The 27549-nt window shown below is 27.3% G+C and overlaps 1 protein-coding gene across 1 annotated transcript in view; it reads right to left on the bottom strand.

Annotated features, from left to right (window-relative positions):
* The window catches only part of LOC109599227 (protein sine oculis), a 29353-nt gene extending 2083 nt beyond the window's left edge, over nt 1–27270 (bottom strand). The window contains exons 1-4 of the mRNA XM_020015186.2: nt 27010–27270; nt 22676–22954; nt 8335–8575; nt 8015–8276 (exon numbers count right to left, since the gene is read on the bottom strand). Of these exons, the coding sequence (XP_019870745.1) occupies nt 8015–8276; nt 8335–8575; nt 22676–22840 (668 nt within the window). The 5' untranslated portion in view covers nt 22841–22954; nt 27010–27270. The remainder of the gene's footprint in view (nt 1–8014; nt 8277–8334; nt 8576–22675; nt 22955–27009) is intronic.
* Nucleotides 27271–27549: the final 279 nt, after the last annotated feature.

Genomic DNA, 27549 nt, shown 5'->3' with positions numbered 1-27549 from the left:
AATGGAATGGTTCATAATTTTACCTTCTGAGTTTCTCTTAAATAAAACAAGAAGTAATTGGAGGAAATTCTTCATCTTCGATGTTTTTTTTTGCCTTGTGACCCCCGGCACAATAAAATGTCAACATTGCCAATGACAATTAGCTCCTAATTCCCATCCACTTCCGTTCAATTAGGGTCCATCAATCAAACGTGTGGATGGGCTTTAACGCGCCCCGTCTAAAACCGAAATCGCCCATTTCCAAGAACGCATTAGCCGAAATTCCTCGATGAACCGGGATGGGTCGTGCACGTGTCGCCGCGACTTCTCCGGACGACAATAACGCGAACGGCGGTGACATTCCAGAAATGATACGTCCGAACTACGTAGGAATTTCCTACGGAGACGTGCCCGAATGAATTACGGCACCGTGTGGTCCGAAGACAAATCGACGCGGTGCGTAAAAATTACGAGATTGTTTTCGGTATAGGGAATAATTGATGTTGCCGTGGACGTCACGTATCATGTGTTTGTGTGTGAGAGAGTCGGTTTCTAAAATAGCTCGCCGGGATGGCTATTCTCAGATTCCAGGTCCAGCTAACACCGTCATCCGATACCCCGACTCGAAATAGAATTATGCTCGTTATCCAATAACAATTTTATTTACGGTTGAAAACGGGCCAGTTTTTCACCGATACATTTTCCACACGCCCGACATTCTAAACTACACCATCTATATTTTGGACCGAGATAAACTTATAAGAAATGACTTTGATGCAAATTTGATACATTTTTTCTAAAACATTACTTAAATTTTGGCTTTAGAGGAACTTTTATGGGAGGAAGAAGTCAAAACTTCTTTAATAATAAGCTGTTGTAGCCTTTTAATGCTGTTACAGTGTCCCAAACAGTCAATTTTTTAAAAAAAAACTGCTTAATACACCCCCGAAAATGAAGTTATCGATGGGTTTCTCCCCCGGAAAATGCGTTGAGCGCCGTGCAAGTTTACGGATATCGGATTACTTTAGGCGGGTTGCCCGCAGCTGAAACCCGATATGATAGAGCCGTGCTCGGATATTCCGTTCGCCATCTCTTCGTTCATTTTGTGCCGCCATGGCGTCCACATTCACGTCCCGCATTACTACGCGACATTCGTGCATTGTTTGCGACACACACACACCGTGTAGGTGGTCTTGTGTTTGGACTAATGGAAGACTTTTCTGAATGTGTCCCGTTTTCTCTGTTGTCTGGTCTAAGAACGAGATTTACTGCCGGTATTCCTCCATAACAAGCACTTTCTCCAAAGAAAAATATTGTTTGGATTCAACTATTTTTGGAGGATTGTCAAAGATGGGTCCTCTTAAAGTCTTAAAGTAAATTCGAGGGGAATTTTTTTATCGTGGTGACTTAATGATGGACAGATATTTCCACTTCAGACGTATTCATTCGTTTCAACAGGTCTATTGCATTGAGATCATCAATTAATTCTTGTTTTATTTAAGAAGGTAAAATTATGAACCAGCCAAGACATAATAAATTATTCACCAAAAGGAAGGAACGGAGCATCCTGACAAAAGGACTGACATAATTCTTCTTTTTATACTTTCTGTAGTCTAAGTGTAATAGTACAATAAGGCCTAATTACCACATGAAGTCCAATGGTTACAAATTCTTTAGGAAGAGTGTTTTTTGATCATTACAATTCAGAACAATTAAATTAGTTTACACATTGGTGCATAATTTTCTGTAGTTTCTGTTAGACAAAACAAAAGTGGTGCCTAAACTCCAATGTTTAAATATTCTTTTGAAGAGTCTTTTCTGTCCATTACACCTCAGAACAACCATTTTATTAAATGGAGTGGTTCATGATTTTTTCTTCTGTAGTTTCTCTTAATGAAACAAGAAGTAATTGATGATCTCAATGTAATAGAGATACAAGACATAATAAATTATTCACCAAAAGGAAGGAACGGAGCAACTTGGCAAAAAGACTGATATAATTCTTCTTTTTATACTTTCTGTAGTCTAAGTGTAATAGTACAACAAGGCCTAATTAACACATGAACTCCAATGGTTACAAATTCTTTAGGAAGAGTGTTTTTTGATCATTACAATTCAGAACAATTAAATTAGTCTACAGATTGGTACATAATTTTCTGTAGATTCTGTTAGACAAAAAAGCCAGACCTAATAAAGTGGTACCTAAACTCCAATGTTTAAATATTCTTTTGAAGAGTCTTTTCTGCCAATTACAGCTCAGAACAGCCGTTTTATTAAATGGATGGGTTTATAATTTTATCATCTGTGGTTTCCCTTAGATAAATCAAGAAATTACTGATGATATCTGAGCAATAGATAAATATATAGACTACAATGTTTACATATACTTTCTGTTGATTATAACTCAGAACAATCATTTTCATAACATTTCCTGATTTACAATTATTCGATAACCTATCTGGGATAACACAAGAAGTAATCGGTGATAAACACGGGCACCACTTGCCGACGATCGGTCGTTTGGCAATTCGATCTAAATCAATCGTAATTATAGATCAGTAGTGGAAAGTCAAACCCTGTGGGATACCGAGATTTGTGCGGTCGGCTTTGCGGTTTCTCTATGCACAATGCAACTTATTCAGGTTACATGTTGCGTAGACCGGGCCAGTGAGTGTCGTGTAACCACACACTCCCTATCCCCCCACGGTACTGAGTCATGTGCTAATTTTAGCGCCGTGGTGCTCGCGGTGTAACCGAATCGCCGCCACGTTTTCATTCCCGGAATCGCGGCACTTTTTAACCCAGTTTTTCCCGGTGGAGAGCGCCGAAGATATTCGAAAATAAACTCAGGAGTGCGTCACTTTGGGTCAACACCTGAGAGGATCGGAAGAGCATCTTCTGATGGGGACTTTTGGACTGATTAAATCTGAATGAGGCAATAAATTATTAAGCCTTCCTCCTTCCTTCCTTTATTTTGTTGGTAACAACTCTTCCTTGACAAAATAAAAACATACATCAATGAATTGGATCAAATATAGAGAAGAGAATGAAGATTCAAAAGAATATAGAAGGGTTTTGAAGGAAGCTTACATTAATGAAGAAATAGAGACACAAATTTGAGTTTCAAACCTTCCACTGACTACTTAATAGTCATTTAGGCGTCGTTTTGGGCCGACAATAGAAGTTTTTGTGTTGTGGGAAATTGGCCAACTAAAAATAGCCTCTCAATTGCGTAGTGACCTTAATTAAGTAGCGCTTTAGAAGTTTGTTAATTTTTAATTTGCAATTTCATTAAAATAATGACAGTGTATTTGCTCCGGCAAAATGACCGATAATGGATAAGTGCATGTCATAAATATTAATGCGGTCGATGCCATAAATTAGCTTTACGAGTTTCAAATAGGCCACATTTTCCGTTACAGTCTTGCAATTTTCATTTTGTCGCACACCGATTATTGGGATTGGATTCTTCAGTGCCGACGCACCTTTACAAATATTTGTCGAACATAAAATCTTTGGTGGCTAAAACAAAGACCGAAAATAGATGGGCGCGAACGGGTGGGAAGCTGCAGGAGGCGGTTAGGCAAATTGATGGCTAAATAAACACTTATTAGGGCCTTTCACAGCGACCGACGGCACCCCAGACTGCTCCGTGACTGTGACAAGTGGTGCACATGTGTTGACACTGTTGCACTCTCACTCTGCCCGAAAAGTCATTGACTAAAAATCTATTTGAAGAGGGTTCTTAACCTCGTTGTCGGGATTTTTTGCCTCTCCGCATTTTTTCCTTGGCCAGGCCACTTTTGGAACCAGTGAAACAATGGATCGGTTCCAAATTTGACATGAGTGACTTACTGTTATTGCCACAAAGGACAAAAATATATTCAGATGCTGTTTAAGAAGCCTCATTGGTAGTACAAAGTGTAAGATGATTGGGTTACCTATTTGTTAATAGGTAATTTTGGGACAGCTTTGAATTTGTAATTTGACACCTGTAATTGCCAAATAGGTGCAACATGATATCGTGGTATAACAATAATATTCAATACTTAGATTCCACAACAAAAGCAATTTGGATGAATACAGTACAACCTAATTATAAACATGTTTACTGAAGACCCAATGATTCAAAGAGGACAAAACTTATTCCAATTATCCATTCCACAACAAAAGTAAGTTGGATGAGTACACCAAAACCTAATTAGAAATCTTCACCAAGAGACTTAAGTACCCAAAGTACTTAAGTAAGTAACTTGATTGTGGACATCTTTATCAAAGACCCAAAACATCTGTTAGCAGCTAATACTGGATAAAATTGGACGCAAGTTATGGAAAATAATTTGACGTATAGCATATTGTATTGGATGGACATCGATTTATTTATAAAAGCCGAGTTCGCTCAGTTATTTCAACAACGTCGGTGGCTAGAGGATGTTTTAGCGTTGTGCTTTGTTTTGGGTGTAACACGACACCATCCTTCGTTCCCTGTTCCCGAGCCCTTCCCTTCGTTACACGTCACGTTTTATGGAGAATTGTCTCTACGAGGGGCAACACATTTTTTTATCTTTTATAACAATTGTACTAAAAACTTTTATTTTAAGAGAATGGTGGTTTATTTTTAGTCATTTTGAAAGTTGTAAATCTGTAATTGCATTATCGAAAAATAAATGGCTTGTTTGTCTGTCGAATATTAATGATTTCAATAAATACCAGTCCACTTAACATATTTATAAGTTGCACATGTATACTAATGACATGTGACTATTAGTGGACGCACAAACAGCTAAAACAACTCGACGTGGAGTAAAATTTGAAATTTAAACATTTTTAAATGTGTTCAGTCTATAATTTCAATAAATAATGATATTGTTCAATAAAAAACATAAGAAAAAATTACTTTTTAAAAGAATAATATTTAAATACATATTTTTAACTAAAAAAAGTTATCACATTATTAAGGAAATTTTATGAAAGGAATCTCAAACACCTAAAACAACTCGATGTTAAGTAGAATCTAAATTTTAAACATTTTTTGATGTTTCTCAGACATTAATTTTTTATATATAATATAAAACGAAATTGTTTAATAAGGAACATAAGAAAAAAATACTTTTTAGCTGAATAATCTTAAAATACATATTTATAATTAAAAGAGTTGTCATATTATTAAGTAAATTTTATTAGTTGAGGCTCAGACAGCTAAAACAATTCGTTGTGAAGTAGAATTTGAATTTTAAACATTTTTAGATGTTTTGAGTCTATAATATTTTATATATAAAATAAAATGGAGTTGTTCAATAAGAAACATAAGAAAAAAGTATTTTTTAGATGAATAATCTTAAAATACATATTTATAACTAAAAAAAGTTATTATATTATTAACTAAATTTTATTAGTTGAGACTCAAACAACTAGAACAATTCGATGTGAAGTATTATTTGAATTTTAAACATTTTTAGATGTTTTCAGTCTATAATATTTTATATATAAAATAAAATGGAGTTGTTCAATAAAAAAGATAAGAAAAAAGTATTTTTTAGATGAATAATCTTGAAATACATATTTATAACTAAAAAAGTTGTTACAGTATTAATTAAATTTTATTAGTTGAGGCTGAGACAGCTAAAACAATTCGATGTGAAGTAGAATTTGAATTTTAATCATTTTTAAATGTTTTCAGCCTATAATATTTTATATATAAAATAAAATGAAGTTGTTCAATAAGAAACATAAGAAAAAAGTATTTTTAGATGAATAATCTTAAAACTAAATTTTATTATTTGATGCTCAGACAGCTTAAACCATTCGATGTAAGATGAATTTTAAACATTTCTATATATTTTCAGAATATATTTTTTATATATAATACAAAACAAAATTATTTAATAAAAAACATAAGTAAAAAGTACTTTTTAGATGAATAATCTTAAACTAAAAAAAGTCGTCATATTATTAACTAAATTTTATTAGTTGATGCTCAGACAATTAAAACAATTCTATGTGAAATAGAATTTGAATTTTAAACATTTTTATATATTTTCAGTCTATATTTTTATATATAATACAAAAGGAAAATATTCAATAAGAAACAACAAAAAAATATTTTTAGAAGAATAATTTTAAACGAAATTTTTCAAACGTTCTCAGTCTATATTTTTTATATATCTATATAATATAAAACGAAATTCTATAATAAAAAACATAAGAAAAAATACTTTTTAAATAAATAATAATAAAATTATATATATTTATAACTATAAAGTCATAAAATGAAGTAAATTTTAAGTTTATGAATAATAAAAAGATGGATTATTAAAATTTAAAAACTTTTTTTAAAATTCTGTAAAATATTAATTAAAAAATTAACATATTATATATACTTTTAAATAAAATTAATATATTTAAAAAATATATTTTCCTGAATTTAATGTTTAAATAATATACCAATTATATTAATATTTATAATATATTATAATATAAACTAACTAGAGATTGAAAAATATTAATTAGTTGCAGATAATTAATGAAATTAAATAAATTAATATAAAATCAGTTAAAAATATTAAATACAGTATTTATAAAACTCTGTTTTAAAATATTATATAAATTTAAATAAAATATATTATAAAATATCCAATAGTTATTTTCAGTTCAATATTCTAAAAATTCAATATAATTAATATTCAGTTTTACTACATTTGTATAAAATTTAAATAACACGAATAAATAAAATTTTATTAAAATGTTGAGAATATATAGAAACAGATATTTATTAAATTATTTTTAGTATGTAAATTATCTTTATTAAAATGTTGAGAATATATAGAAACAGATATTTATTAAATTCTTTTGAGTATGTAAATCATCTTATAATAAAATTAATGTACATAAATAAAAACTATTTAAATATTTGTGGTTGTAAAACAATATTAAATTAATTATATTTTATTATAATTTTTTTCTTCCTTGAAAATATATACTTAGAAAAATATTTTCAAATTAACTAGTTTCATTATTAAAATGTAGTTTTTACATTTGAAAATTGAGGAACAACAAATTAGTGTTTTAGTAAGAAACATTAGAAAATATTCACAGTACATTATATAAATTTTATATAATTTTATCGCAAAATAGAAACTTAGAGAAACTAAACTTTAATTATAAACTAAAAAAACAAAATGTTAAAACAATGAATAAAATTATAAATATATCATAACTTATATAATAATTTAATGTTGAATTAATTTGAAGAAACAATTATAAATTTAATATATTTTTTAATATTAATTATAATTTTTAATAACTTTTTGAGACATTTAAAATAGGTAAAAATATTTCATATACAGTAAAGTGTATTCAGTTCAGTATAGTATATTTATAAAAAACTATTTTTAATATTTTCTGTTTAAAAACTTACATTATATAATATATGAATGTTTTCTTTTTTATTTTATGTTTATACTTATATACTTTTAAAATAACCTGTTGAAAAAATTTGAATATGATAAATGTACGTCCAGAATACTTTTATTGTATTTTTTTTCATGTTTTAATTTTAAGTATTATGATAAATTTTTATATAAACAGAAATTTTTCTGATAAAACTAATTTTAATGTTTTTCTAAGTCTTAATTTTATGATTAATATTTTTGATAAAACCATTTAAGTTCATTTAATATTGTTTCCCCACGTTTATAGAAAACACACCGAGACTTGTTTGCAAGTTTGTTGTTGCGAAGCCGTCGGGGGGCGGATTAACGTAGGGAAACAATGGGAAACGAAAAGTAAAACATCCCCCTCGTTTACGTCGAGAGGCTCATCGCGGTATCGAATAATGGTCTGGTGTACGGCTTCCGTTGTAACCCGACACCGCGACTGCACGTACCTCGACTGCCTTTTCAAAACTGATTAAGTCAATTAATATCGATCGGCAGCCACCATGGGAAAGTGCACCGGAGGCAAACAACCGCGAACAGGTACGATCAATCCGTCATCGGAAACGGGGGGGAAAACGTTTAAATGGGGGAAAACTCACCCGTCTTTGTGTTCGGCCGCCCTGTCTCTCTGTCGCCGGTTCTTGAACCAGTTGGAGACTTGGGTGGTGGTCAGGCCGGTGGCTTCGGCCAGCTCCCGCTTCTCCCTCGGACTCGGGTAGGGGTTGTGTTGGTACCAGTCTCTTAACACGCTCCTCGACTTCTCCTTGAAACAGTAGCTCGTCTCTTCGCCGTCCCAGATTGTTCTTGGCAGGGGGAATTTTCGTCTCACCCTGTACTTCCCCACGGCTCCCAGGGGCCTTCCTGTAAACAACAAACGGTACTTCATCTAAAGCACTATAAAATGTTGTTGATGGTTTACCTCTTAGCCTTTCGGCTTCTATGTAATGGGCTTTGAGCCAAAGTGCTTGAAGCTTGGCGTGGTTGTGGGGGCTGAACTGGTGACTTTCTAATATCCTGTACAGTTCCTTGAAGTTGCCCCTGTGGAAGGCCACAATTGCCTTCGCCTTCAGTACGGATTCGTTGTTGTGGAGCTTATCACATGCCGGCAATGACCAGAGGAATCTGCCCAGTCTTTCCACGTTTCCTGCTTGTTGCAAGACCTAAAACACGGTTATCAAATCAATTATTGGATTATTGGAAATGGATGTAATTGATATCAGTGATTTATTATCATTTCGTTCGGCTGATTCACTATTATGAAGAAAAAATGTCGATATCCTTATCCTATTGAAAATTCCAATTTAATCACAATGCTCACTGGTTAATGAATAAAGGCAGTAACGCGATACCGTTTTATGATTATGTTGAAAAACCTTCCAGAAACAATTATATTCTTTATCATAAACACTGATTCACGTTTCATGAGTGGCCAAAACGGAAAAATTTCAGACCCATTAGACAGTAACGATTAAAATTCACACATTTCACCACCCACGTGTGTAACTCAAATGTCGCACCCGATTACGACAAAAAACCCAAATAAATTTCGATCCCGAACAATGAAAAATGTCGTGCCTTAAATGTTATGCGGTTTACTCACGCCCACGTGGCCCCATAAAATCGCAATTTGTTTATGTTGAAACAGAAACATTTTCATATTTACGAATAACGACGGAAAGCGAGTCAGCTCGGTTCATATCAGTGAAATTATATCAGAAAAATGAACCATTAAATAAACACACACACGGGTACGTTTATTTTTGCACTGGTACATGCACGACATCACTTATCTCGTGTTTAATAAATATTAAATAAACAGAAATGTTGGTTCTGTGAGTTACACAGTTTATAAACCGGATTCTCCTGTAAACAAGATTGTATTAATACAAAGTATTTCTGTAATTAACTGAAACGGGATCCACCTATTGCGGAATATTGAGCTGAACTGGATGAATTACAAATGGACAATAACCAAATAATATTTGATTTACATTTATGTGTTTAATTTTTTTGTTATAATCTATCAGTTTCTGTTATTGTTAAATTAATTTTTACTTTTAGTTGATTTTATACTATTATTATATGAATGTAACACAATCATTTCATTTTATTATTTTAATTCAGTTTAAAAATAATACAAACATCAACATAATAAAATGTAAATGTACAGTGTAATCTTTTGAGTAATATTCTAAAATAAATAAATATATCATACTTTTCATTTCAAAACTTTCGAATAATCACAAATGTCAGCACAATAAAATGTTAATAAAATATGATATTTGTGCAGTCAAATTTAGTAATATTTTTCAACAAAACTGGCACTATTTTTCAGATCAAAACTTTATAATAATCACAAACATTTACATAATAAAATGTAAATAAATTGTCATCTTTATGCAGTCGTATTTGCGATATGGATTGAGTAATATACTCAATTTAACTGTGATTACTTTTCAATTCGAAACTTTCAAATAATCACAAACGTCAGCACAATAAAATGTGAATAAAATATGATATTTGTGCAGTCAAATTTTACAGATTTATTTAGTAATATTTTTCAACAAAACTGGCACTATTTTTCAGATCAAAACTTATAATAATATAATAATATAATAATCACAAACGTTAACATAATAAAATGTGAATAAATTGTCATATTTGTGAAGTCGTATTTGGAGGATGGATTGAGTAATACACTCAGTTTACCTGTGATTACTTTTCAATTCAAAACTTTCAAATAATCACAAACGTCAGCACAATAAAATGTGTATAAAGTATGATATTTGTTCAGTCAAATTTTACAGATTTATTTAGTAATATTTTTCAACAAAACTGGCACTATTTTTCAGATCAAAACTTTATAATAACCACAAACTTTAACACAATAAAATTTGAATAAATTGTCATCTTTGTGCGATTGTATTGGGAGATGGATTGAGGAATATACTCAATTTAATTGTGATTACTTTTCAATTCAAAACTTTCAAATAATCACAAACATCAGCACAATAAAATATGAATAAAGTATGATATTTGTTCAGTCAAATTTTACAGATTTATTTAGTAATATTTTTCAACAAAACTGGCACTATTTTTCAGATCAAAACTTTATAATAACCACAAACGTTAACATAATAAAATGTGAATAAATTGTCATCTTTGTGCAGTCGTATTTGAGGGATGGATTGAGTAATACACTCAATTTAATTGTGATTACTTTTCAATTCAAAACTTTCAAATAATCACAAACATCAGCACAATAAAATATGAATAAAGTATATTTGTTCAGTCAAATTTTACAGATTTATTTAGTAATATTTTTCAACAAAACTGGCACTATTTTTCAGATCAAAACTTTATAATAACCACAAACGTTAACATAATAAAATGTGAATAAATTGTCATCTTTGTGCAGTCGTATTTGAGGGATGGATTGAGTAATACACTCAGTTTAACTGTGATTACTTTTCTATTCAAAACATTCAAATAATCACAATCGTCAACACATTAAAATGTGAATAAAGTATGATATTTGTGCAGTCAAGTTTTACAGATTTATTTAGTAATATTTTTCAACAAAACTGACACTATTTTTCAAATCAAAACTTTATAATAATCATAAACGTTAACATAATAAAATGTGAATAAATTGTCATCTTTGTGCAGTCGTATTTGGGAGATGGATTGAGTAATATACTCAATTTAACTGTGATTACTTTTCAACTCAAAACATTCAAATAATCACAATCGTCAGCACAATAAAATGTGAAAAAAGTATGATATTTGTGCAGTCAAATTTTACAGATTTATTTAGTAATATTTTTCAACAAAACTGGCACTATTTTTCAGATCAAAACTTTATAATAACCACAAACGTTAACATAATAAAATATGAATAAATTGTCATCTTTGGGCAGTCGTATTTGGGAGATGCATTGAGTAATATACTCAATTTAACTGTGATTACTTTTCAATTCAAAACTTTCAAATAATCACAAACGTCAGCACAATAAAATGTGAATAAAGTATGATATTTGTTCAGTCAAATTTTACAGATTTATTTAGTAATATTTTTCAACAAAACTGGCACTATTTTTCAGATCAAAACTTTATAATAATCACAAACATTAACATAATAAAATGTGAATAAATTGTCATATTTGTGCAGTCGTATTTGGAAGATGGATTGAGTAATATACTCAATTTAACTGTGATTACTTTTCAATTCAAAACTTTCAAATAATCACAAACATCAGCACAATAAAATGTGAATAAAGTATGATATTTGTGCAGTCAAGTTTTACAGATTTATTTAGTAATATTTTTCAACAAAACTGGCACTATTTTTCAGATCAAAACTTTATAATAATCACAAACGTTACCATAATAAATTGTGAATAAATTGTCATATTTGTGCAGTCGTATTTGGAAGATGGATTGAGTAATACAATCAGTTTAACTGTGATTACTTTTCAATTCAAAACTTTCAAATAATCACAAACATCAGCACAATAAAATGTGAATAAAGTATGATATTTGTGCAGTCAAGTTTTACAGATTTATTTAGTAATATTTTTCAACAAAACTGGCACTATTTTTCAGATCAAAACTTTATAATAATCACAAACGTTACCATAATAAATTGTGAATAAATTGTCATATTTGTGCAGTCGTATTTGGAAGATGGATTGAGTAATACAATCAGCTTAACTGTGATTACTTTTCAATTCAAAACATTCAAATAATCACAAACGTCAGCACAATAAAATGTGAATAAAGTATGATATTTGTTCAGTCAAATTTTATAGATTTATTTAGTAATATTTTTCAACAAAACTGACACTATTTTACAAATCAAAACGTTATTATAATAACAAACTTTAACACAATAAAATTTGAATAAATTGTCATTTTTGTGCAGTCGTATTTGGGAGATGGATTGAGTAATATACTCAATTTAACTGTGATTACTTTTCAACTCAAAACTTTCAAATAATCACAAACGTCAGCACAATAAAATGTGAATAAAGTATGATATTTGTTCAGTCAAATTTTACAGATTTATTTAGTGATATTTTTCAACAAAACTGGCACTATTTTTCAGATCAAAACTTTATAATAATCACAAACATTAACATAATAAAATGTGAATAAATTGTCATATTTGTGCAGTCGTATTTGGAAGATGGATTGAGTAATATACTCAATTTAACTGTGATTACTTTTCAATTCAAAACTTTCAAATAATCACAAACATCAGCACAATAAAATGTGAATAAAGTATGATATTTGTGCAGTCAAGTTTTACAGATTTATTTAGTAATATTTTTCAACAAAACTGGCACTATTTTTCAGATCAAAACTTTATAATAATCACAAACGTTACCATAATAAATTGTGAATAAATTGTCATATTTGTGCAGTCGTATTTGGAAGATGGATTGAGTAATACAATCAGCTTAACTGTGATTACTTTTCAATTCAAAACATTCAAATAATCACAAACGTCAGCACAATAAAATGTGAATAAAGTATGATATTTGTTCAGTCAAATTTTATAGATTTATTTAGTAATATTTTTCAACAAAACTGACACTATTTTACAAATCAAAACGTTATTATAATAACAAACTTTAACACAATAAAATTTGAATAAATTGTCATTTTTGTGCAGTCGTATTTGGGAGATGGATTGAGTAATATACTCAATTTAACTGTGATTACTTTTCAACTCAAAACTTTCAAATAATCACAAACGTCAGCACAATAAAATGTGAATAAAGTATGATATTTGTTCAGTCAAATTTTACAGATTTATTTAGTGATATTTTTCAACAAAACTGGCACTATTTTTCAGATCAAAACTTTATAATAATCACAAACATTAACATAATAAAATGTGAATAAATTGTCATATTTGTGCAGTCGTATTTGGAAGATGGATTGAGTAATATACTCAATTTAACTGTGATTACTTTTCAATTCAAAACTTTCAAATAATCACAAACATCAGCACAATAAAATGTGAATAAAGTATGATATTTGTGCAGTCAAGTTTTACAGATTTATTTAGTAATATTTTTCAACAAAACTGGCACTATTTTTCAGATCAAAACTTTATAATAATCACAAACGTTACCATAATAAATTGTGAATAAATTGTCATATTTGTGCAGTCGTATTTGGAAGATGGATTGAGTAATACAATCAGCTTAACTGTGATTACTTTTCAATTCAAAACATTCAAATAATCACAAACGTCAGCACAATAAAATGTGAATAAAGTATGATATTTGTTCAGTCAAATTTTATAGATTTATTTAGTAATATTTTTCAACAAAACTGACACTATTTTACAAATCAAAACGTTATTATAATAACAAACTTTAACACAATAAAATTTGAATAAATTGTCATTTTTGTGCAGTCGTATTTGGGAGATGGATTGAGTAATATACTCAATTTAACTGTGATTACTTTTCAACTCAAAACTTTCAAATAATCACAAACGTCAGCACAATAAAATGTGAATAAAGTATGATATTTGTTCAGTCAAATTTTACAGATTTATTTAGTGATATTTTTCAACAAAACTGGCACTATTTTTCAGATCAAAACTTTATAATAATCATAAACATTAACATAATAAAATGTGAATAAATTGTCGTCTTTGTACAATCGTATTTGGGAGATGTATTGAGTAATATACTCAATTTAACAGTGATTACTTTTGAACTCAAAACTTTCAAATAATCACAAACATCAGCACAATAAAATGTGAATAAAGTATGATATTTGTGCAGTCAAGTTTTACAGATTTATTTAGTAATATTTTTCAACAAAACTGACACTATTTTACAAATCAAAACGTTATTATAATAACAAACTTTAACACAATAAAATTTGAATAAATTGTCATTTTTGTGCAGTCGTATTTGGGAGATGGATTGAGTAATATACTCAATTTAACTGTGATTACTTTTCAACTCAAAACTTTCAAATAATCACAAACGTCAGCACAATAAAATGTGAATAAAGTATGATATTTGTTCAGTCAAATTTTACAGATTTATTTAGTGATATTTTTCAACAAAACTGGCACTATTTTTCAGATCAAAACTTTATAATAATCATAAACATTAACATAATAAAATGTGAATAAATTGTCGTCTTTGTACAATCGTATTTGGGAGATGTATTGAGTAATATACTCAATTTAACAATGATTACTTTTGAACTCAAAACTTTCAAATAATCACAAACATCAGCACAATAAAATGTGAATAAAGTATGATATTTGTGCAGTCAAGTTTTACAGTTTTATTTACTAATATTTTTCAACAAAACTGGCACTATTTTTCAGATCAAAACTTTATAATAATCACAAACATTAACATAATAAAATGTGAATAAATTGTGATCTTTGTGCTGTCGTATTTGAGAGATGGATTGAGTAAATACTCAATTTAACTGTGATTACTTTACAATTCAAAACAAATAAACAATCGTCAGCACAATAAAATGTGAATAAAGTATATTTGTGTAGTCAAATTTTACAGATTTATTTAATAATGATTTTCCAAAAATTTGGAATTTCTTTTTACATCAAAACTTTATGTTACATTTATATTCGAATCATTAATTTAAACGTCAGTGAAAACTGAAACTGAAACGCCGAGAATGAAATAAAAAGGCACACTTAGAGCGATCAGATTCCACAAACAAAAACAATGTATTCAATATTAGCAACATTACAAATGGGTCCGATCCGAAACCGCTTATTAAAACGGCGATCGTTATCTGTGCGGATCGGCGATATTTTTTATAAACAAACGGAGGCCGCCCGAACACATTAGTCAATGTAAATGTAGCCCGTATGCATGTCGGAATTTCATTACTCCATCGTTCATAAAACGCTGCAAAACCACCCCCGCAATCTCGTGTTCCATCGGTCGGACGCGATAGCGACTGTGGAATTAAAAAAAAAATGTACGAACGGCGCATTTTTACACGATCCTATTAATATTCGTTTCTGCGTTTTGTGTTCCTCGGAAATTTATGTGGATTGTCGCAAAAATCTTTTTGTTGACGTAAGGAACTTGGCACCAAAGGTTCTTCCAGGAAGATTTCAGTCGAACAAATCTTTGATGGTGCCAACCTTTGGTCTTCCTTTATAACTTACGCTAATCTCAATTTTTCTTCCAGACATGTTCCCGTTCTCTAAGAAGGAGGTGAGTTTTTAACAATTTTATATGAAATATTACTTCTGGCATGCTAATTTTTGTTATATGCATTTTTATCACGTCTTTAAGAAGTTGTCCACTAGAGGAAGAGGCTGGAAGATGAGTTTTTAATTTTGATCCTAGTTATTGTACTTATTTTGTCATTTCCTTTACTTTCTACCAAAATTATGAGTTTCCAATTTACATTTCTCTGTTTGGACAACAAATATCTTAGACATTTCTAACATTTTAATTTGAAATGTTACTTTTGGCATGTCATTTTTCATTAAGTATAATTTGAAGGTTGAAATATGTGCTTCTTGTAAAACTTGTGTTGTCTTAATCTGATTCTATCATTTTTATCACTTCTTTAAGAAGTTGTCCATCAGAGGAAGATGTTGGAAGATGAGTTTTTAATTTTGATCCTAGTTATTGTACTTATTTTGTCATTTCCTCCACTTTCTACCAAAATTATGAGTTTCCAATTTACATGTCACTGTTTGGACAACAAATATCGTTGACATTTCTAACATTTTAATTTGAAATGTTACTTCTAGCATGTCATTTTTTATTAAGTATGTTTTGAAGGTTGAAATATGTGCTTCTTGTAAAACTTCTGTTGTTTTAATCTGATTCTGTCATTTTTATCACTTCTTTAAGAAGTTGTCCACTAGAGGAAGAGGCTGGAAGATGAGTTTTTAATTTTGATCCTAGTTATTGTACTTATTTTGTCATTTCCTTTACTTTCTACCAAAATTATGAGTTTCCAATTTACATTTCTCTGTTTGGACAACAAATATCTTAGACATTTCTAACATTTTAATTTGAAATGTTACTTTTGGCATGTCATTTTTCATTAAGTATAATTTGAAGGTTGAAATATGTGCTTCTTGTAAAACTTGTGTTGTCTTAATCTGATTCTATCATTTTTATCACTTCTTTAAGAAGTTGTCCATCAGAGGAAGATGTTGGAAGATGAGTTTTTAATTTTGATCCTAGTTATTGTACTTATTTTGTCATTTCCTCCACTTTCTACCAAAATTATGAGTTTCCAATTTACATGTCACTGTTTGGACAACAAATATCGTTGACATTTCTAACATTTTAATTTGAAATGTTACTTCTAGCATGTCATTTTTTATTAAGTATGTTTTGAAGGTTGAAATATGTGCTTCTTGTAAAACTTCTGTTGTTTTAATCTGATTCTGTCATTTTTATCACTTCTTTAAGAAGTTGTCCACTAGAGGAAGATGCTGGAAGATGAGTTTTTAATTTTGATCCTAGTTATTGTACTTATTTTGTCATTTCCTCCACTTTCTACCAAAATTATGAGTTTCCAATTTACATGTCACTGTTTGGACAACAAATATCTTTGACATTTCTAACATTTTAATTTGAAATGTTACTTCTAGCATGTCATTTTTTATTAAGTATGTTTTGAAGGCTGAAATATATGCTTCTTGTAAAACTTGTGTTGTCTTAATCTGATTCAGTCATTTTTATCACTTCTTTAACAAGTTGTCCATTAGAGGAAGATGCTGGAAGATGAGTTTTTAATTTTGATCCTAGTTAATGTACTTATTTTGTTATTTTCTTTACTTTCTATCAAAATTATTAGTTTCCAATTTACATTTCACTATTTGGACAACAAATATCTTAGACATTTCTAACATTTTAATTTGAAATGATACTTCTGGCATGTCATTTTCTATTAAGTATGTTTTGAAGGCTGAAATATATGCTTCTTGTAAAACTTGTGTTGTCTTAATCTGATTCAGTCATTTTTATCACTTCTGTAACAAGTTGTCCATTAGAGGAAGATGCTGGAAGATGAGTTTTTGATTTTGATCCTAGTTAATGTACTTATTTTGTTATTTTCTTTACTTTCTATCAAAATTATTAGTTTCCAATTTACATTTCACTGTTTGGACAACAAATATTTTAGACATTTCTAACATTTTAATTTGAAATGTTACTTCTGGCATGTCACTTTTTATTAAGTATGTTTTGAAGGCTGAAATATGTGCTTCTTGTAAAACTTGTGTTGTCTTAATCTGATTCAGTCATTTTTATCACTTCTTTAAAAAGTTGTCCATTAGAGGAAGAAGCTGGAAGATGAGTTTTTAATTTTGATCCTAGTTATTGTACTTATTTTGTCATTTTCTGTACTTTCTATCAAAATTATGAGTTTCCAATTTACATGTCACTGTTTGGACAACAAATATCTTAGACATTTCTAACATTTTAATTCGAAATGTTACTTCTGGCATGTCACTTTTTATTAAGTATGTTTTGAAGGCTGAAATATATGCTTCTTGTAAAACTTTTGTTGTCTTAATCTGATTCAGTCATTTTTATCACTTCTTTAACAAGTTGTCCATTAGAGGAAGATGCTGGAAGATGAGTTTTTAATTTTGATCCTAGTTAATGTACTTATTTTGTTATTTTCTTTACTTTCTATCAAAATTATTAGTTTCCAATTTACATTTCACTATTTGGACAACAAATATCTTAGACATTTCTAACATTTTAATTTGAACAGTTACTTTTGGCATGTCATTTTTTATTAAGTATGTTTTGAAGGCTAAAATATGTACTTCTTGTAAAACCTGTGAAGTCTTAATCTGATTCTGTCATGTTTATCAGTTCTTTAAGAAGTTGTCTATTAGTTATTGAACTTATTTTGTCATTTTCTTTAGTTTCTACCAAAATGATGAGTCTCCCATTTTTTATTAAAAAATAAATGTCCAAATTTAGGCCAACAAATACCTTTAGAGACTTAGAGACCGAACATTCCCTAAGGAAATTGAGCAATTTGCACGCCGTGCAACAAACTGTTGAAACGCGATAAATCGTCCTAATTTCAGCGGTGCATAAATCGCCGTCATAATACTCATAAAACGGCACCGACTTGAATCAATGCGACTTACGTTTATTTACAATTGGTTTTTGATATAGTGCCAAAAATTCTGAAAGCCGTTAATTAAGCCTTCCGAGAACTAAAATCCAAATTGCGTCAGTTGTGTTTTTATTCAAGCAAAATAAACGAACGAAATAATTCGCCGTCAACGCAAACGGCACTGGTTAATTCAAGTGGGCTCCACGGAGGGTTAGTACGTTGCCGGTACGTTCTGCGGGATCAGCGTTTATTCCCGTGTTAACGGCACACTTGACGCCCACGTCGTGCAAAAATCACCGGCCATTCATCATTCTTATTAGAGTTGACCGGATCGTGTTACGTTTTTGCGTTTCTGCGTTGTTGCCTCCACAAGCATTGTTCCACTAAGATAATTAATAATCGCAACACACAATCACTGTTTCCATGGTACCTAGCACTGCACAAATTCATTGTTTAATTGTATATTTTACTTGAGGGGATCCATTTTATCGACAACATCAATTAATTTGTTTTTATTTTTCGAAATACGTTCAATTTCACAACAATTTAATTAAACTTGTATAAAAAATATTAAATCTTCAAAACAAACCATGACCAGAATGCCTTTAAAGGTCTTTTTCTTGTCAGCTTATCCAAATTATCACTTAAATTTAGTACTTGAACACGTACTATCAAAATCTAACGAATTAGAGATTTTGTCCAAAAAAAATTTTATCAAAACATTCGAGTTATCGAATCTTGACTCAACAAGTGAAAATTACATGTTATTCTTGATGCTTTTTCAACCAATTTGATTGGGGGTTATCATTACTAAAATAATAATATCAGTAGAACAACAATATGTAATATTATCATAAAACAAATGAAAAATTTGTCAAGATATTTCAATAATTTTTATTTTTGTAAGACATTTTAACAAAATTTATGTGTTATAAGTGTAATTTATTAAAATATTGTAACAAAAATGGTAAAATTCTGTAATTTTTTAATAATTTTAATATTTTATCAATGAAGCTTTATGATAAAACTTTTAATCAACAACAAGTATTTGAAATTTTAATTTTAAACTAAACATTTACAACAATACTAATTTAAAAAAATATAAAAACGAAGAAAAAAATTAAAAAATATAGTAAGAACTTTGTGTTATTCAACTTCAACCACATTTAACATCTTAAAATATCTAAAAATTAAATAAAAGTTTCATAAAATAATTGTTTAATAAACTATTCCAACTTTGACAACCACTTTCATTCGATTTAATAAAACTTTCAATTATGTAACTTCGACCATAGTTAATAACTCAAAATACCCAAAATTTAATGAAAAATTAATTATTTAAATTTCTTAATATTAAAAATTATGGAATTTATTATCTAAATTGGTTATTTATGACATAGTTTGATAAAAATATATTTTTTTTATTATGTATTCATTATTTATTATAATATGAACATTAAAGTTTCATAAAAAATTCAAACTTTGACAACCAATTTCATTCGATTTATTAAAACTTTCAGTAATCTAACTTCGACCATAGTTATTAACATAAAATACCCCAAATTTAATGAAAAATTAATTATTTAAATTTCTTAATATTAAAAATTATAGAATTTATTATCTAAATTGATTATTTATGACATAGTTTGATAAAAATATATTTTTTTTATTATGTATTCATTATTTATTATAATATGAACATTAAAGTTTCATAAAACATTCAAACTTTGACAACCAATTCCATTCGATTTATTAAAACTTTCAGTTATCTAACTTCGACCATAGTTATTAACTTAAAATACCCAAAAATTAATGAAAAATTAATTATTTAAATTTCCTAATATTAAAAATTATGGAATTTATTATCTAAATTGTTTATTTATGACATAATTTGATAAAAATATACTTTTTTTCTATTATGTATTCATTATTTATTATAAAAGGAACATTAAAGTTTGATAAAACAATTTTTTTATAAACTTTTCTAACTTTGACAATCAATTCATTCGATTTATTAAAACTTTCAGTTGTCCAACTTCGACCATATTTAATGACTTAAAATACCAAAATATTAATGAAAAATTAATTATTTAAACTTTCAAATATTAAATACAATATTATTTCCTAATATTAAAAATGATGGAATTTATTATCTCAATCGATTATTTATGACATACTTTGATAAAAATATATATTTTTTATTATATATTCATTATTTATTATAAAATAAACATTAAAGTTTTATAAAACAATTTTTATACTTTTCTCCAATTTTGTTAACCAATTTCATTCAATTAATCAAAATTTTGAGTAATCCAACTTCAAATTATTTAAATTGATTTTTTATGACATACTTTGATAATGATATATATTTTTTTATTATATATTCATTATTTATTATATATTGAACATTAAAGTTTTATAAAACAATATTTTTTAATTTAACAAAACTTTTTGAACTATCTATTTTCGAATGTGTTTAATGAATTAAAATTAATTAAAAATAAATTATACAAATATTTTTTAATATTAAAGAATTTGGAATTTATCATGTAAATTTGTTATTGATGACAGTTTGAAAATAATAAAATTTAACTTGCTTCAACAGTTTTGACTAAAATATTTTTTATTATAAAGGTTTTAAATTAAAAAAATATTCAAAATATTTCAGTAATTTCTAATTTTAAGAAGACATTTTAATAAGATTTTACTTCTAATATATAACTATGATTTATTAATACCTGTAATGTGTTGTTAAATTTTAACCTTAAATAATATTTCTAAATATTATAAATAATATAAAATGATAATTGTAAATAATGTAGTAATAATAAAAATTCATATTAATTTAAAGATACACAAATAATAAAGAAAAAATAAGTATTATTTTATAAATAAATTTATTATAGTGAGAAATTAATTAAAAATAAATTATATAAATATTTTTTAGTAATTCTATTGATAACCTTCTTTCTAATAAAATAATTTTCCAAACTTCCTTTTTCTCTTTTTTAAATTTTGAAAAATATACTTTTTTATTTCCTTTTATGTCACATTTTAATATAATTTATTAGTTAATTAAGAAAAAAAATTATAAAAGAAAGTAAATAAATTTATATAAAGAATAATATTTATATTTTTTTATATAGTTTAATAATTAAGATTAATTTTGAAATAAAATTCAGTGATATTTTTTATAATTAAAAAAAGAATAGTATTTTTAAAAATTTTAAAATTACAGTTAAATACAAAAGAATTTATTCAAAATAAAATTCTAAAATTTGTAATATTTTTTATTTCTAAATATTAGAAATTTTATTGAAATACAATAAAAGTTTAAAAATATTATTATAAATAATATAAAATGATAATTGTAAATAATATAGTAATAATAAAAATTCATTTTAATTTAAAGATACACAAATAATAAAGAAAAATAAGTATTATTTTATAAATAAATTTATTCCAGTTTAAACTAATATTATTAGAATTAATAAATCTAAAGACTAGTGAGAAAAGAGTTTATAGAGATCTAATATTATATCAGTGAAATATTTATGTTGGATTTGTTTAAAAATTTCTTAAAATTCCTATAAATAGGAAGGGTAAAATAAACTTAAAATTAGTATTCAATAACTCCGGATTTCGTCGAGGAAACGATGACGGACATATCCCTAATGAGATATTTTAGTATTTCCGTCGCCGCATCAAAATTATTATAAATACATATTGTCATCCACATTATTATAATATTTATTTCTCCAATTACCATAACTAAAATAATAACTGTAATTGTTTATATCTTACTCATCAATCTGCCCGTCTATTCATAATGCCAATTTACTATGCACATATAATTCGTTTATGTCCTTAATAATCCACATTTAATTACATTCCTAAAACTAAATTGCACACGTACTCCGTATGACCCGCCGAACAGCTGAACATGACTTTATGGCAGATTAAAAGCCGGACCAATTCCGCCGGCCTTAATGAATTTATTAAAAGAGGGAAACCACCTGCGTACAATCAGAAGCCAAATTATGCACGGCGACTTCCTTTAATTAGAATCCCGTATTAATTAGTGCCCGAAAAAAAAAAAAAATGAAATATATTAAATTCGCAACCCCACTCACCTCGCAGACGCAGGCGACCTGTTCCTGCGTGAACCCGAAGCTGGGCAGGGGACTGTGACGGGCCGGGGGCGGCGGGCTGTAGGGGGGCGTGGCGGTGCCGCCGCCGCCGACCGGCACGCCGGTGGCGGTGGCCACGCAGCCGAATCCCAAACCGGCGGACAACATTTCCGGGAACCGTCGCGCGGACCAATCGTGGGGCGTCGCAGTTATTTCACCGTCATCGCGACGCAAATGGAGATGCGACACCGGATCGTATGGGGACGTTTGGTTGGGGTTGATCTGAAAAATGTCAATTATTAGTTTGTGCTATTCTGTTTTCATAAAAGATATTTTTAATAAAAAAAATATTTAATTATTTATGTTTCTTAAATAATATATTAAACTAATATAAATATTAGAATTTTTATGTAAATTCTCAATTTTTTAAAACTCCCTACTTCTCTTTTTTAAAATTTGTTTTAACAAAACAAGATTAATTTTCAAATAAAATTCGGTGATATTTTTTATAATTAAAGGGAGAATAGTATTTTATAGTTTAATACTAAAGAATTTAATTTAAAAAAAAATTCAAAAAATTCGAAAATTTATATTGTTTTGATAACCTTCTTATTAATTTTGAAAAATATACTTAAAAAATAATAATTAAACTTTCATTATTTACAGATATATTATAAAATGTCACATTTTAATATAATTTATTAATTAATTAAGACAAAAATTTAAAAAAAATGGAAATTTATTAAATTATAATTAAATAATTTTCAAATAAAATTCAGTGATTTTTTTATAATTAAAAAAAAGAAGTATTTTTGAAAATTTAAATAAATTTAACCAATTTAATACTAAATAATATATTAAAAAAAATATCAAAAAATTCAAAAATTTGCAATATTCTTTTGATAACTTTCTTTCCAATAAAATAATTTTCTAAACATCCTTTTTCTCATCTTTAAATTAAGAAAAATATAATTGACAAGTAACAATAAAACTTACTTAATATAATTTATTAATTAATTAAGACAAAAAATTAAAAAAAAAGTAAATAAATATATATAAATAATAATATTTATATTTTTGAAACATAATTCAGTGACATTTTTTATAATTAAAAAAAGAATAGTATTTTAAAAATTTTAAGTTAAATACAAAAGAATTTATTCAAAAACATTCAACAAAAATTCTAAAATGTGTCATATTCTTTTGATAACTTTCTTTCTAATAAAATAATTTTCTAAACTTCCTTTTTCTCTTTTTTAAATTTTGAAAAATATACTTTTTTATTTCTTTTTATGTCACATTTTAATATAATTTATTAATTAATTAATAAATTTTTTGAGTTATTTAATTTCGAATGTGCTTAATAAATTAAAATAGTGAAAAATTAATTAAAAATAAATTATACAAATATTTTTTAGTAATTCTATTGATAACTTTCTTTCTAATAAAATAATTTTCCAAACTTTCTTTTTCTATTTTTTAAATTTTGAAAAATATACTTTTTTATTTCCTTTTATGTCACATTTTAATATAATTTATTAGTTAATTAAGAGAAAAAATTATAAAAGAAAGTAAAAAAAATTATATAAAGAATAATATTTATATTTTTTTATATAGTTTAACAATTAAGATTAATTTTGAAATAAAATTCAGTGATATTTTTTATAATTAAAAAAATAATAGTCTTTTTAAAAAATTTAAAATTACTGTTAAATACAAAAGAATTCATTCAAAAGAAAATTCTAAAATTTGTAATATTTTTTTGATAACTTTCTTTCTGATAAAATTATATTCAAAATTTTCTTCTTTTCTTTAAATTTCTAAAAATATTTGAATTTTAATTGGAAAATAATTTTAATTATTAAAATACAAATTTTATTAATTAAATAAATATTATTTTTAGATTTTTTAATTTTTTTTGTCATACAAATATTGTAATGAAAGTTTAATTATTAAAAGAAAGTATAATATTCGAGAATAGTATTTCTTATTTTTTCAATTATAAAAAAAAAATTAATATTGTCACTTAGCTGTTCAAAATGTTTGTTGACAAAATAAAAACATAATTGGTGTTTTTTATTACTAATAATAATATACTAGGATCTCAATAAGTCTTAATTAACTAAATGCATTTTGAATGGCAATTAAAAGAACAAACGTTGGTTTTAAAATTACTGTTATTAATTTATAAAAACTGCGTTTTTCAAAATTAATGTTGTAATTACAGTCTTTTCAGTTTAAAAAATCATCATTTTACTATTTAATTGTAGATTATTTAAAACAATTGAGGAATTTTTATTAAACACTGTAAATAATTAAACTTAAATATTGACATAATTTATATTTCTATTATATTTTACTATTTTAAAAAAATATTGTTTTAAAAATTCCAACAAATAAATATAAACGTATACATATATTAAAGAAGCAAAAACATATTAATGAACATTAAGTAAATAAGATCAAATCACAGATATAAAAACATTTGGAAGGAAAATATAAAGTAAATATTAACTTTAATACAATAATAATATTTATCTATAACAAATATGTTTAAGCAACAATATCTACATATTTGAATTTCAGAAGTATTTATAATTTTTTTTAATTTTTAAATTATCATATTAATTTCATAATATGAAAGTTTCTTGTCATATTCATTGTTGTAACTTTTAAGCAATTGGTAAATTATTAGACAAATTTATTTTATGTTTTATAATAAATAATTAACATATTGGAATATTTAATTATAATATTTTGGTCTTTGTGTAAGTCTAAATGTGATAATCAATTATTTCTGGTCATTTTAAATCATTTCCAAATTTATTTTCCTTTCTAACACTAAAGTGTTGTTAAGATTAATTAATTGCTTATAAAAATATAAGATTTTTCCTTAAAATCTTCCAAAACTTATTGTGTTAATAAATTATTTATCCTCAAATAATAGTAATTATAATTTTGATCATTTTCTATTCTAAATAAATTTCACAAAAACTAGCAGTTTGCTGATGAACTAATTTTGGTAGTTTTACTAGTTTCTTTTCCACCAAGATTTTTACTTAAAAGCTTTCAAAACTTATTACATTAATTAATTATTTATACCTAATTAATAATGATTATAATTTTGATCATTATCTTTTCTCAATATACACCACAAAAAGTACAAGTTAGCTGTTAAACTAATTTTGGTAGTATTACTAGTTTCCTTTACACCAAAATTTTAACTTGAAAGCTTCCAAAACTTATTGTATTAATTAATTATTTATCCCTAATTAATAATAATTATAATTTTGATAATTTTCTTTTCTAAATATATACCACAAAAACTGACAGTTAGCTGTTAAACTAATTTTGGTAGTTTTACTAGTCCTCTTTCCATTAAAACTTTTACTTGAAAGCTTCCAAAACTTGGTGTTAATTAATTCTCTATCCTTAATTAGTAACAATAATAATTTTGATATTTTTCATTTCTAAATATACACCAACAAAATTAGTATTCAGCTATTAAACTTATTTTGCTAGTTTTACTAGCCTCCTTTCCATCTAAACTTTTACTTAAAAACCAAAACTTATTGTGTTAATTAATTCTTCATATCTAATTAATAATAATTATCATTTTGACAATTTTATTTTCTAAATATACACCACAAAAACTAGAAATTAGCAGTTAAAATTATATTGCTAGTTTTACTAGTCTTTTATTCTATTAAATTTTTTCATTATTTACAATGTTTTGAATTTTAATGATTTCCCATTTAAATTATCTTTTATTAACTAAAGAACTTGGAAAGTGTTGTTGATTAATATTTTATTAGTTTTCTCTTAATTTTTTATTCTTGTTTTAGTCTTTCAAACACGTCAAGTAAAACTTTTTTAACCTATCAAATTAGTCTAATAGAACTTTATTCCTTGTTTTTTATGTCTTTCCTTTTTTATGACCATTGATTGGTCTTCCATTAAATTAATAATATTCGAGAACTTTACAGACTTCCCTTAAAGCTTTTAGTGATAAAACCTTAAATTAGGCTCTTATTAAGTTAGTGTTTGTTTAGATTTATTTTAAATATAATTAATTGTTAAATTTTGGAGCTTGGCCAAAGTTAATTTTCTAAATTGTGTTTTTGAACAACTGTCTACTTCTAAAATATTGTTGATCATCATTTAACTGTTACAACTACTTAATCTTCTCCAAATAATGATTTGCAAGTTGAGACTTGAGAAGATTTTACATTGTTCAAGCTCTTCCTGACATAATCAATCAATATTCATTGAAACGAAGTATTCTAGAGGTTATTCAGAAGACCAATCATTGAAGTATTGCTAGTTTCATGACTTACTCTTAGCTGATCTCAATCCAGTTGCTCTTGGCGTCGGAAACCAAAACAAGAAAAAAACCACCACAACATCCACAGAACACTAGAACACTGCAATACAACAAAAACACGCAGAAGTCCGCCTCTAAAATTAGCCGACTATATATAAATGTGACATAACGTCCCAAAACGTAGAATTCGCGACCGACCAGCCGTGTGTGTGTGAGTGTGTGTGTGAGTGTGCGTTCGAATCGAGAGTCGAAGAGACCGAGAGACGTCGTCGAAACGGCGCTGCATGGAAAACTGGCCAAAGCAAACAAGTTCCCTATATTAGAGAGCCCCGCCTGGGCGGAGTCTCTCTAAGGTAACCGTGCACGGGGCGGGCCGGTGGGCAGGCGGCCGCCAATCCAGCGCCTCCATTCAATCGTTCCGTTAAGACGGATCCGTTGGTTAGGTGCTAATTTGTTGTTATCAGTGGAGTTCGAGGTGCGTGCCGTGGGGCACTTGAAAAATTGTTTCGGAAATCGACACTGGATTTGTTTGACGCTGCCACCACTTTGGTGG

This window comes from Aethina tumida, chromosome 4, assembly GCF_024364675.1.
Source record: "Aethina tumida isolate Nest 87 chromosome 4, icAetTumi1.1, whole genome shotgun sequence".
NCBI classification, from domain to species: domain Eukaryota; kingdom Metazoa; phylum Arthropoda; class Insecta; order Coleoptera; family Nitidulidae; genus Aethina; species Aethina tumida.
Note: the sequence above shows the minus strand (reverse complement) of the source record. Positions and strands in the feature narration are given on the sequence as shown.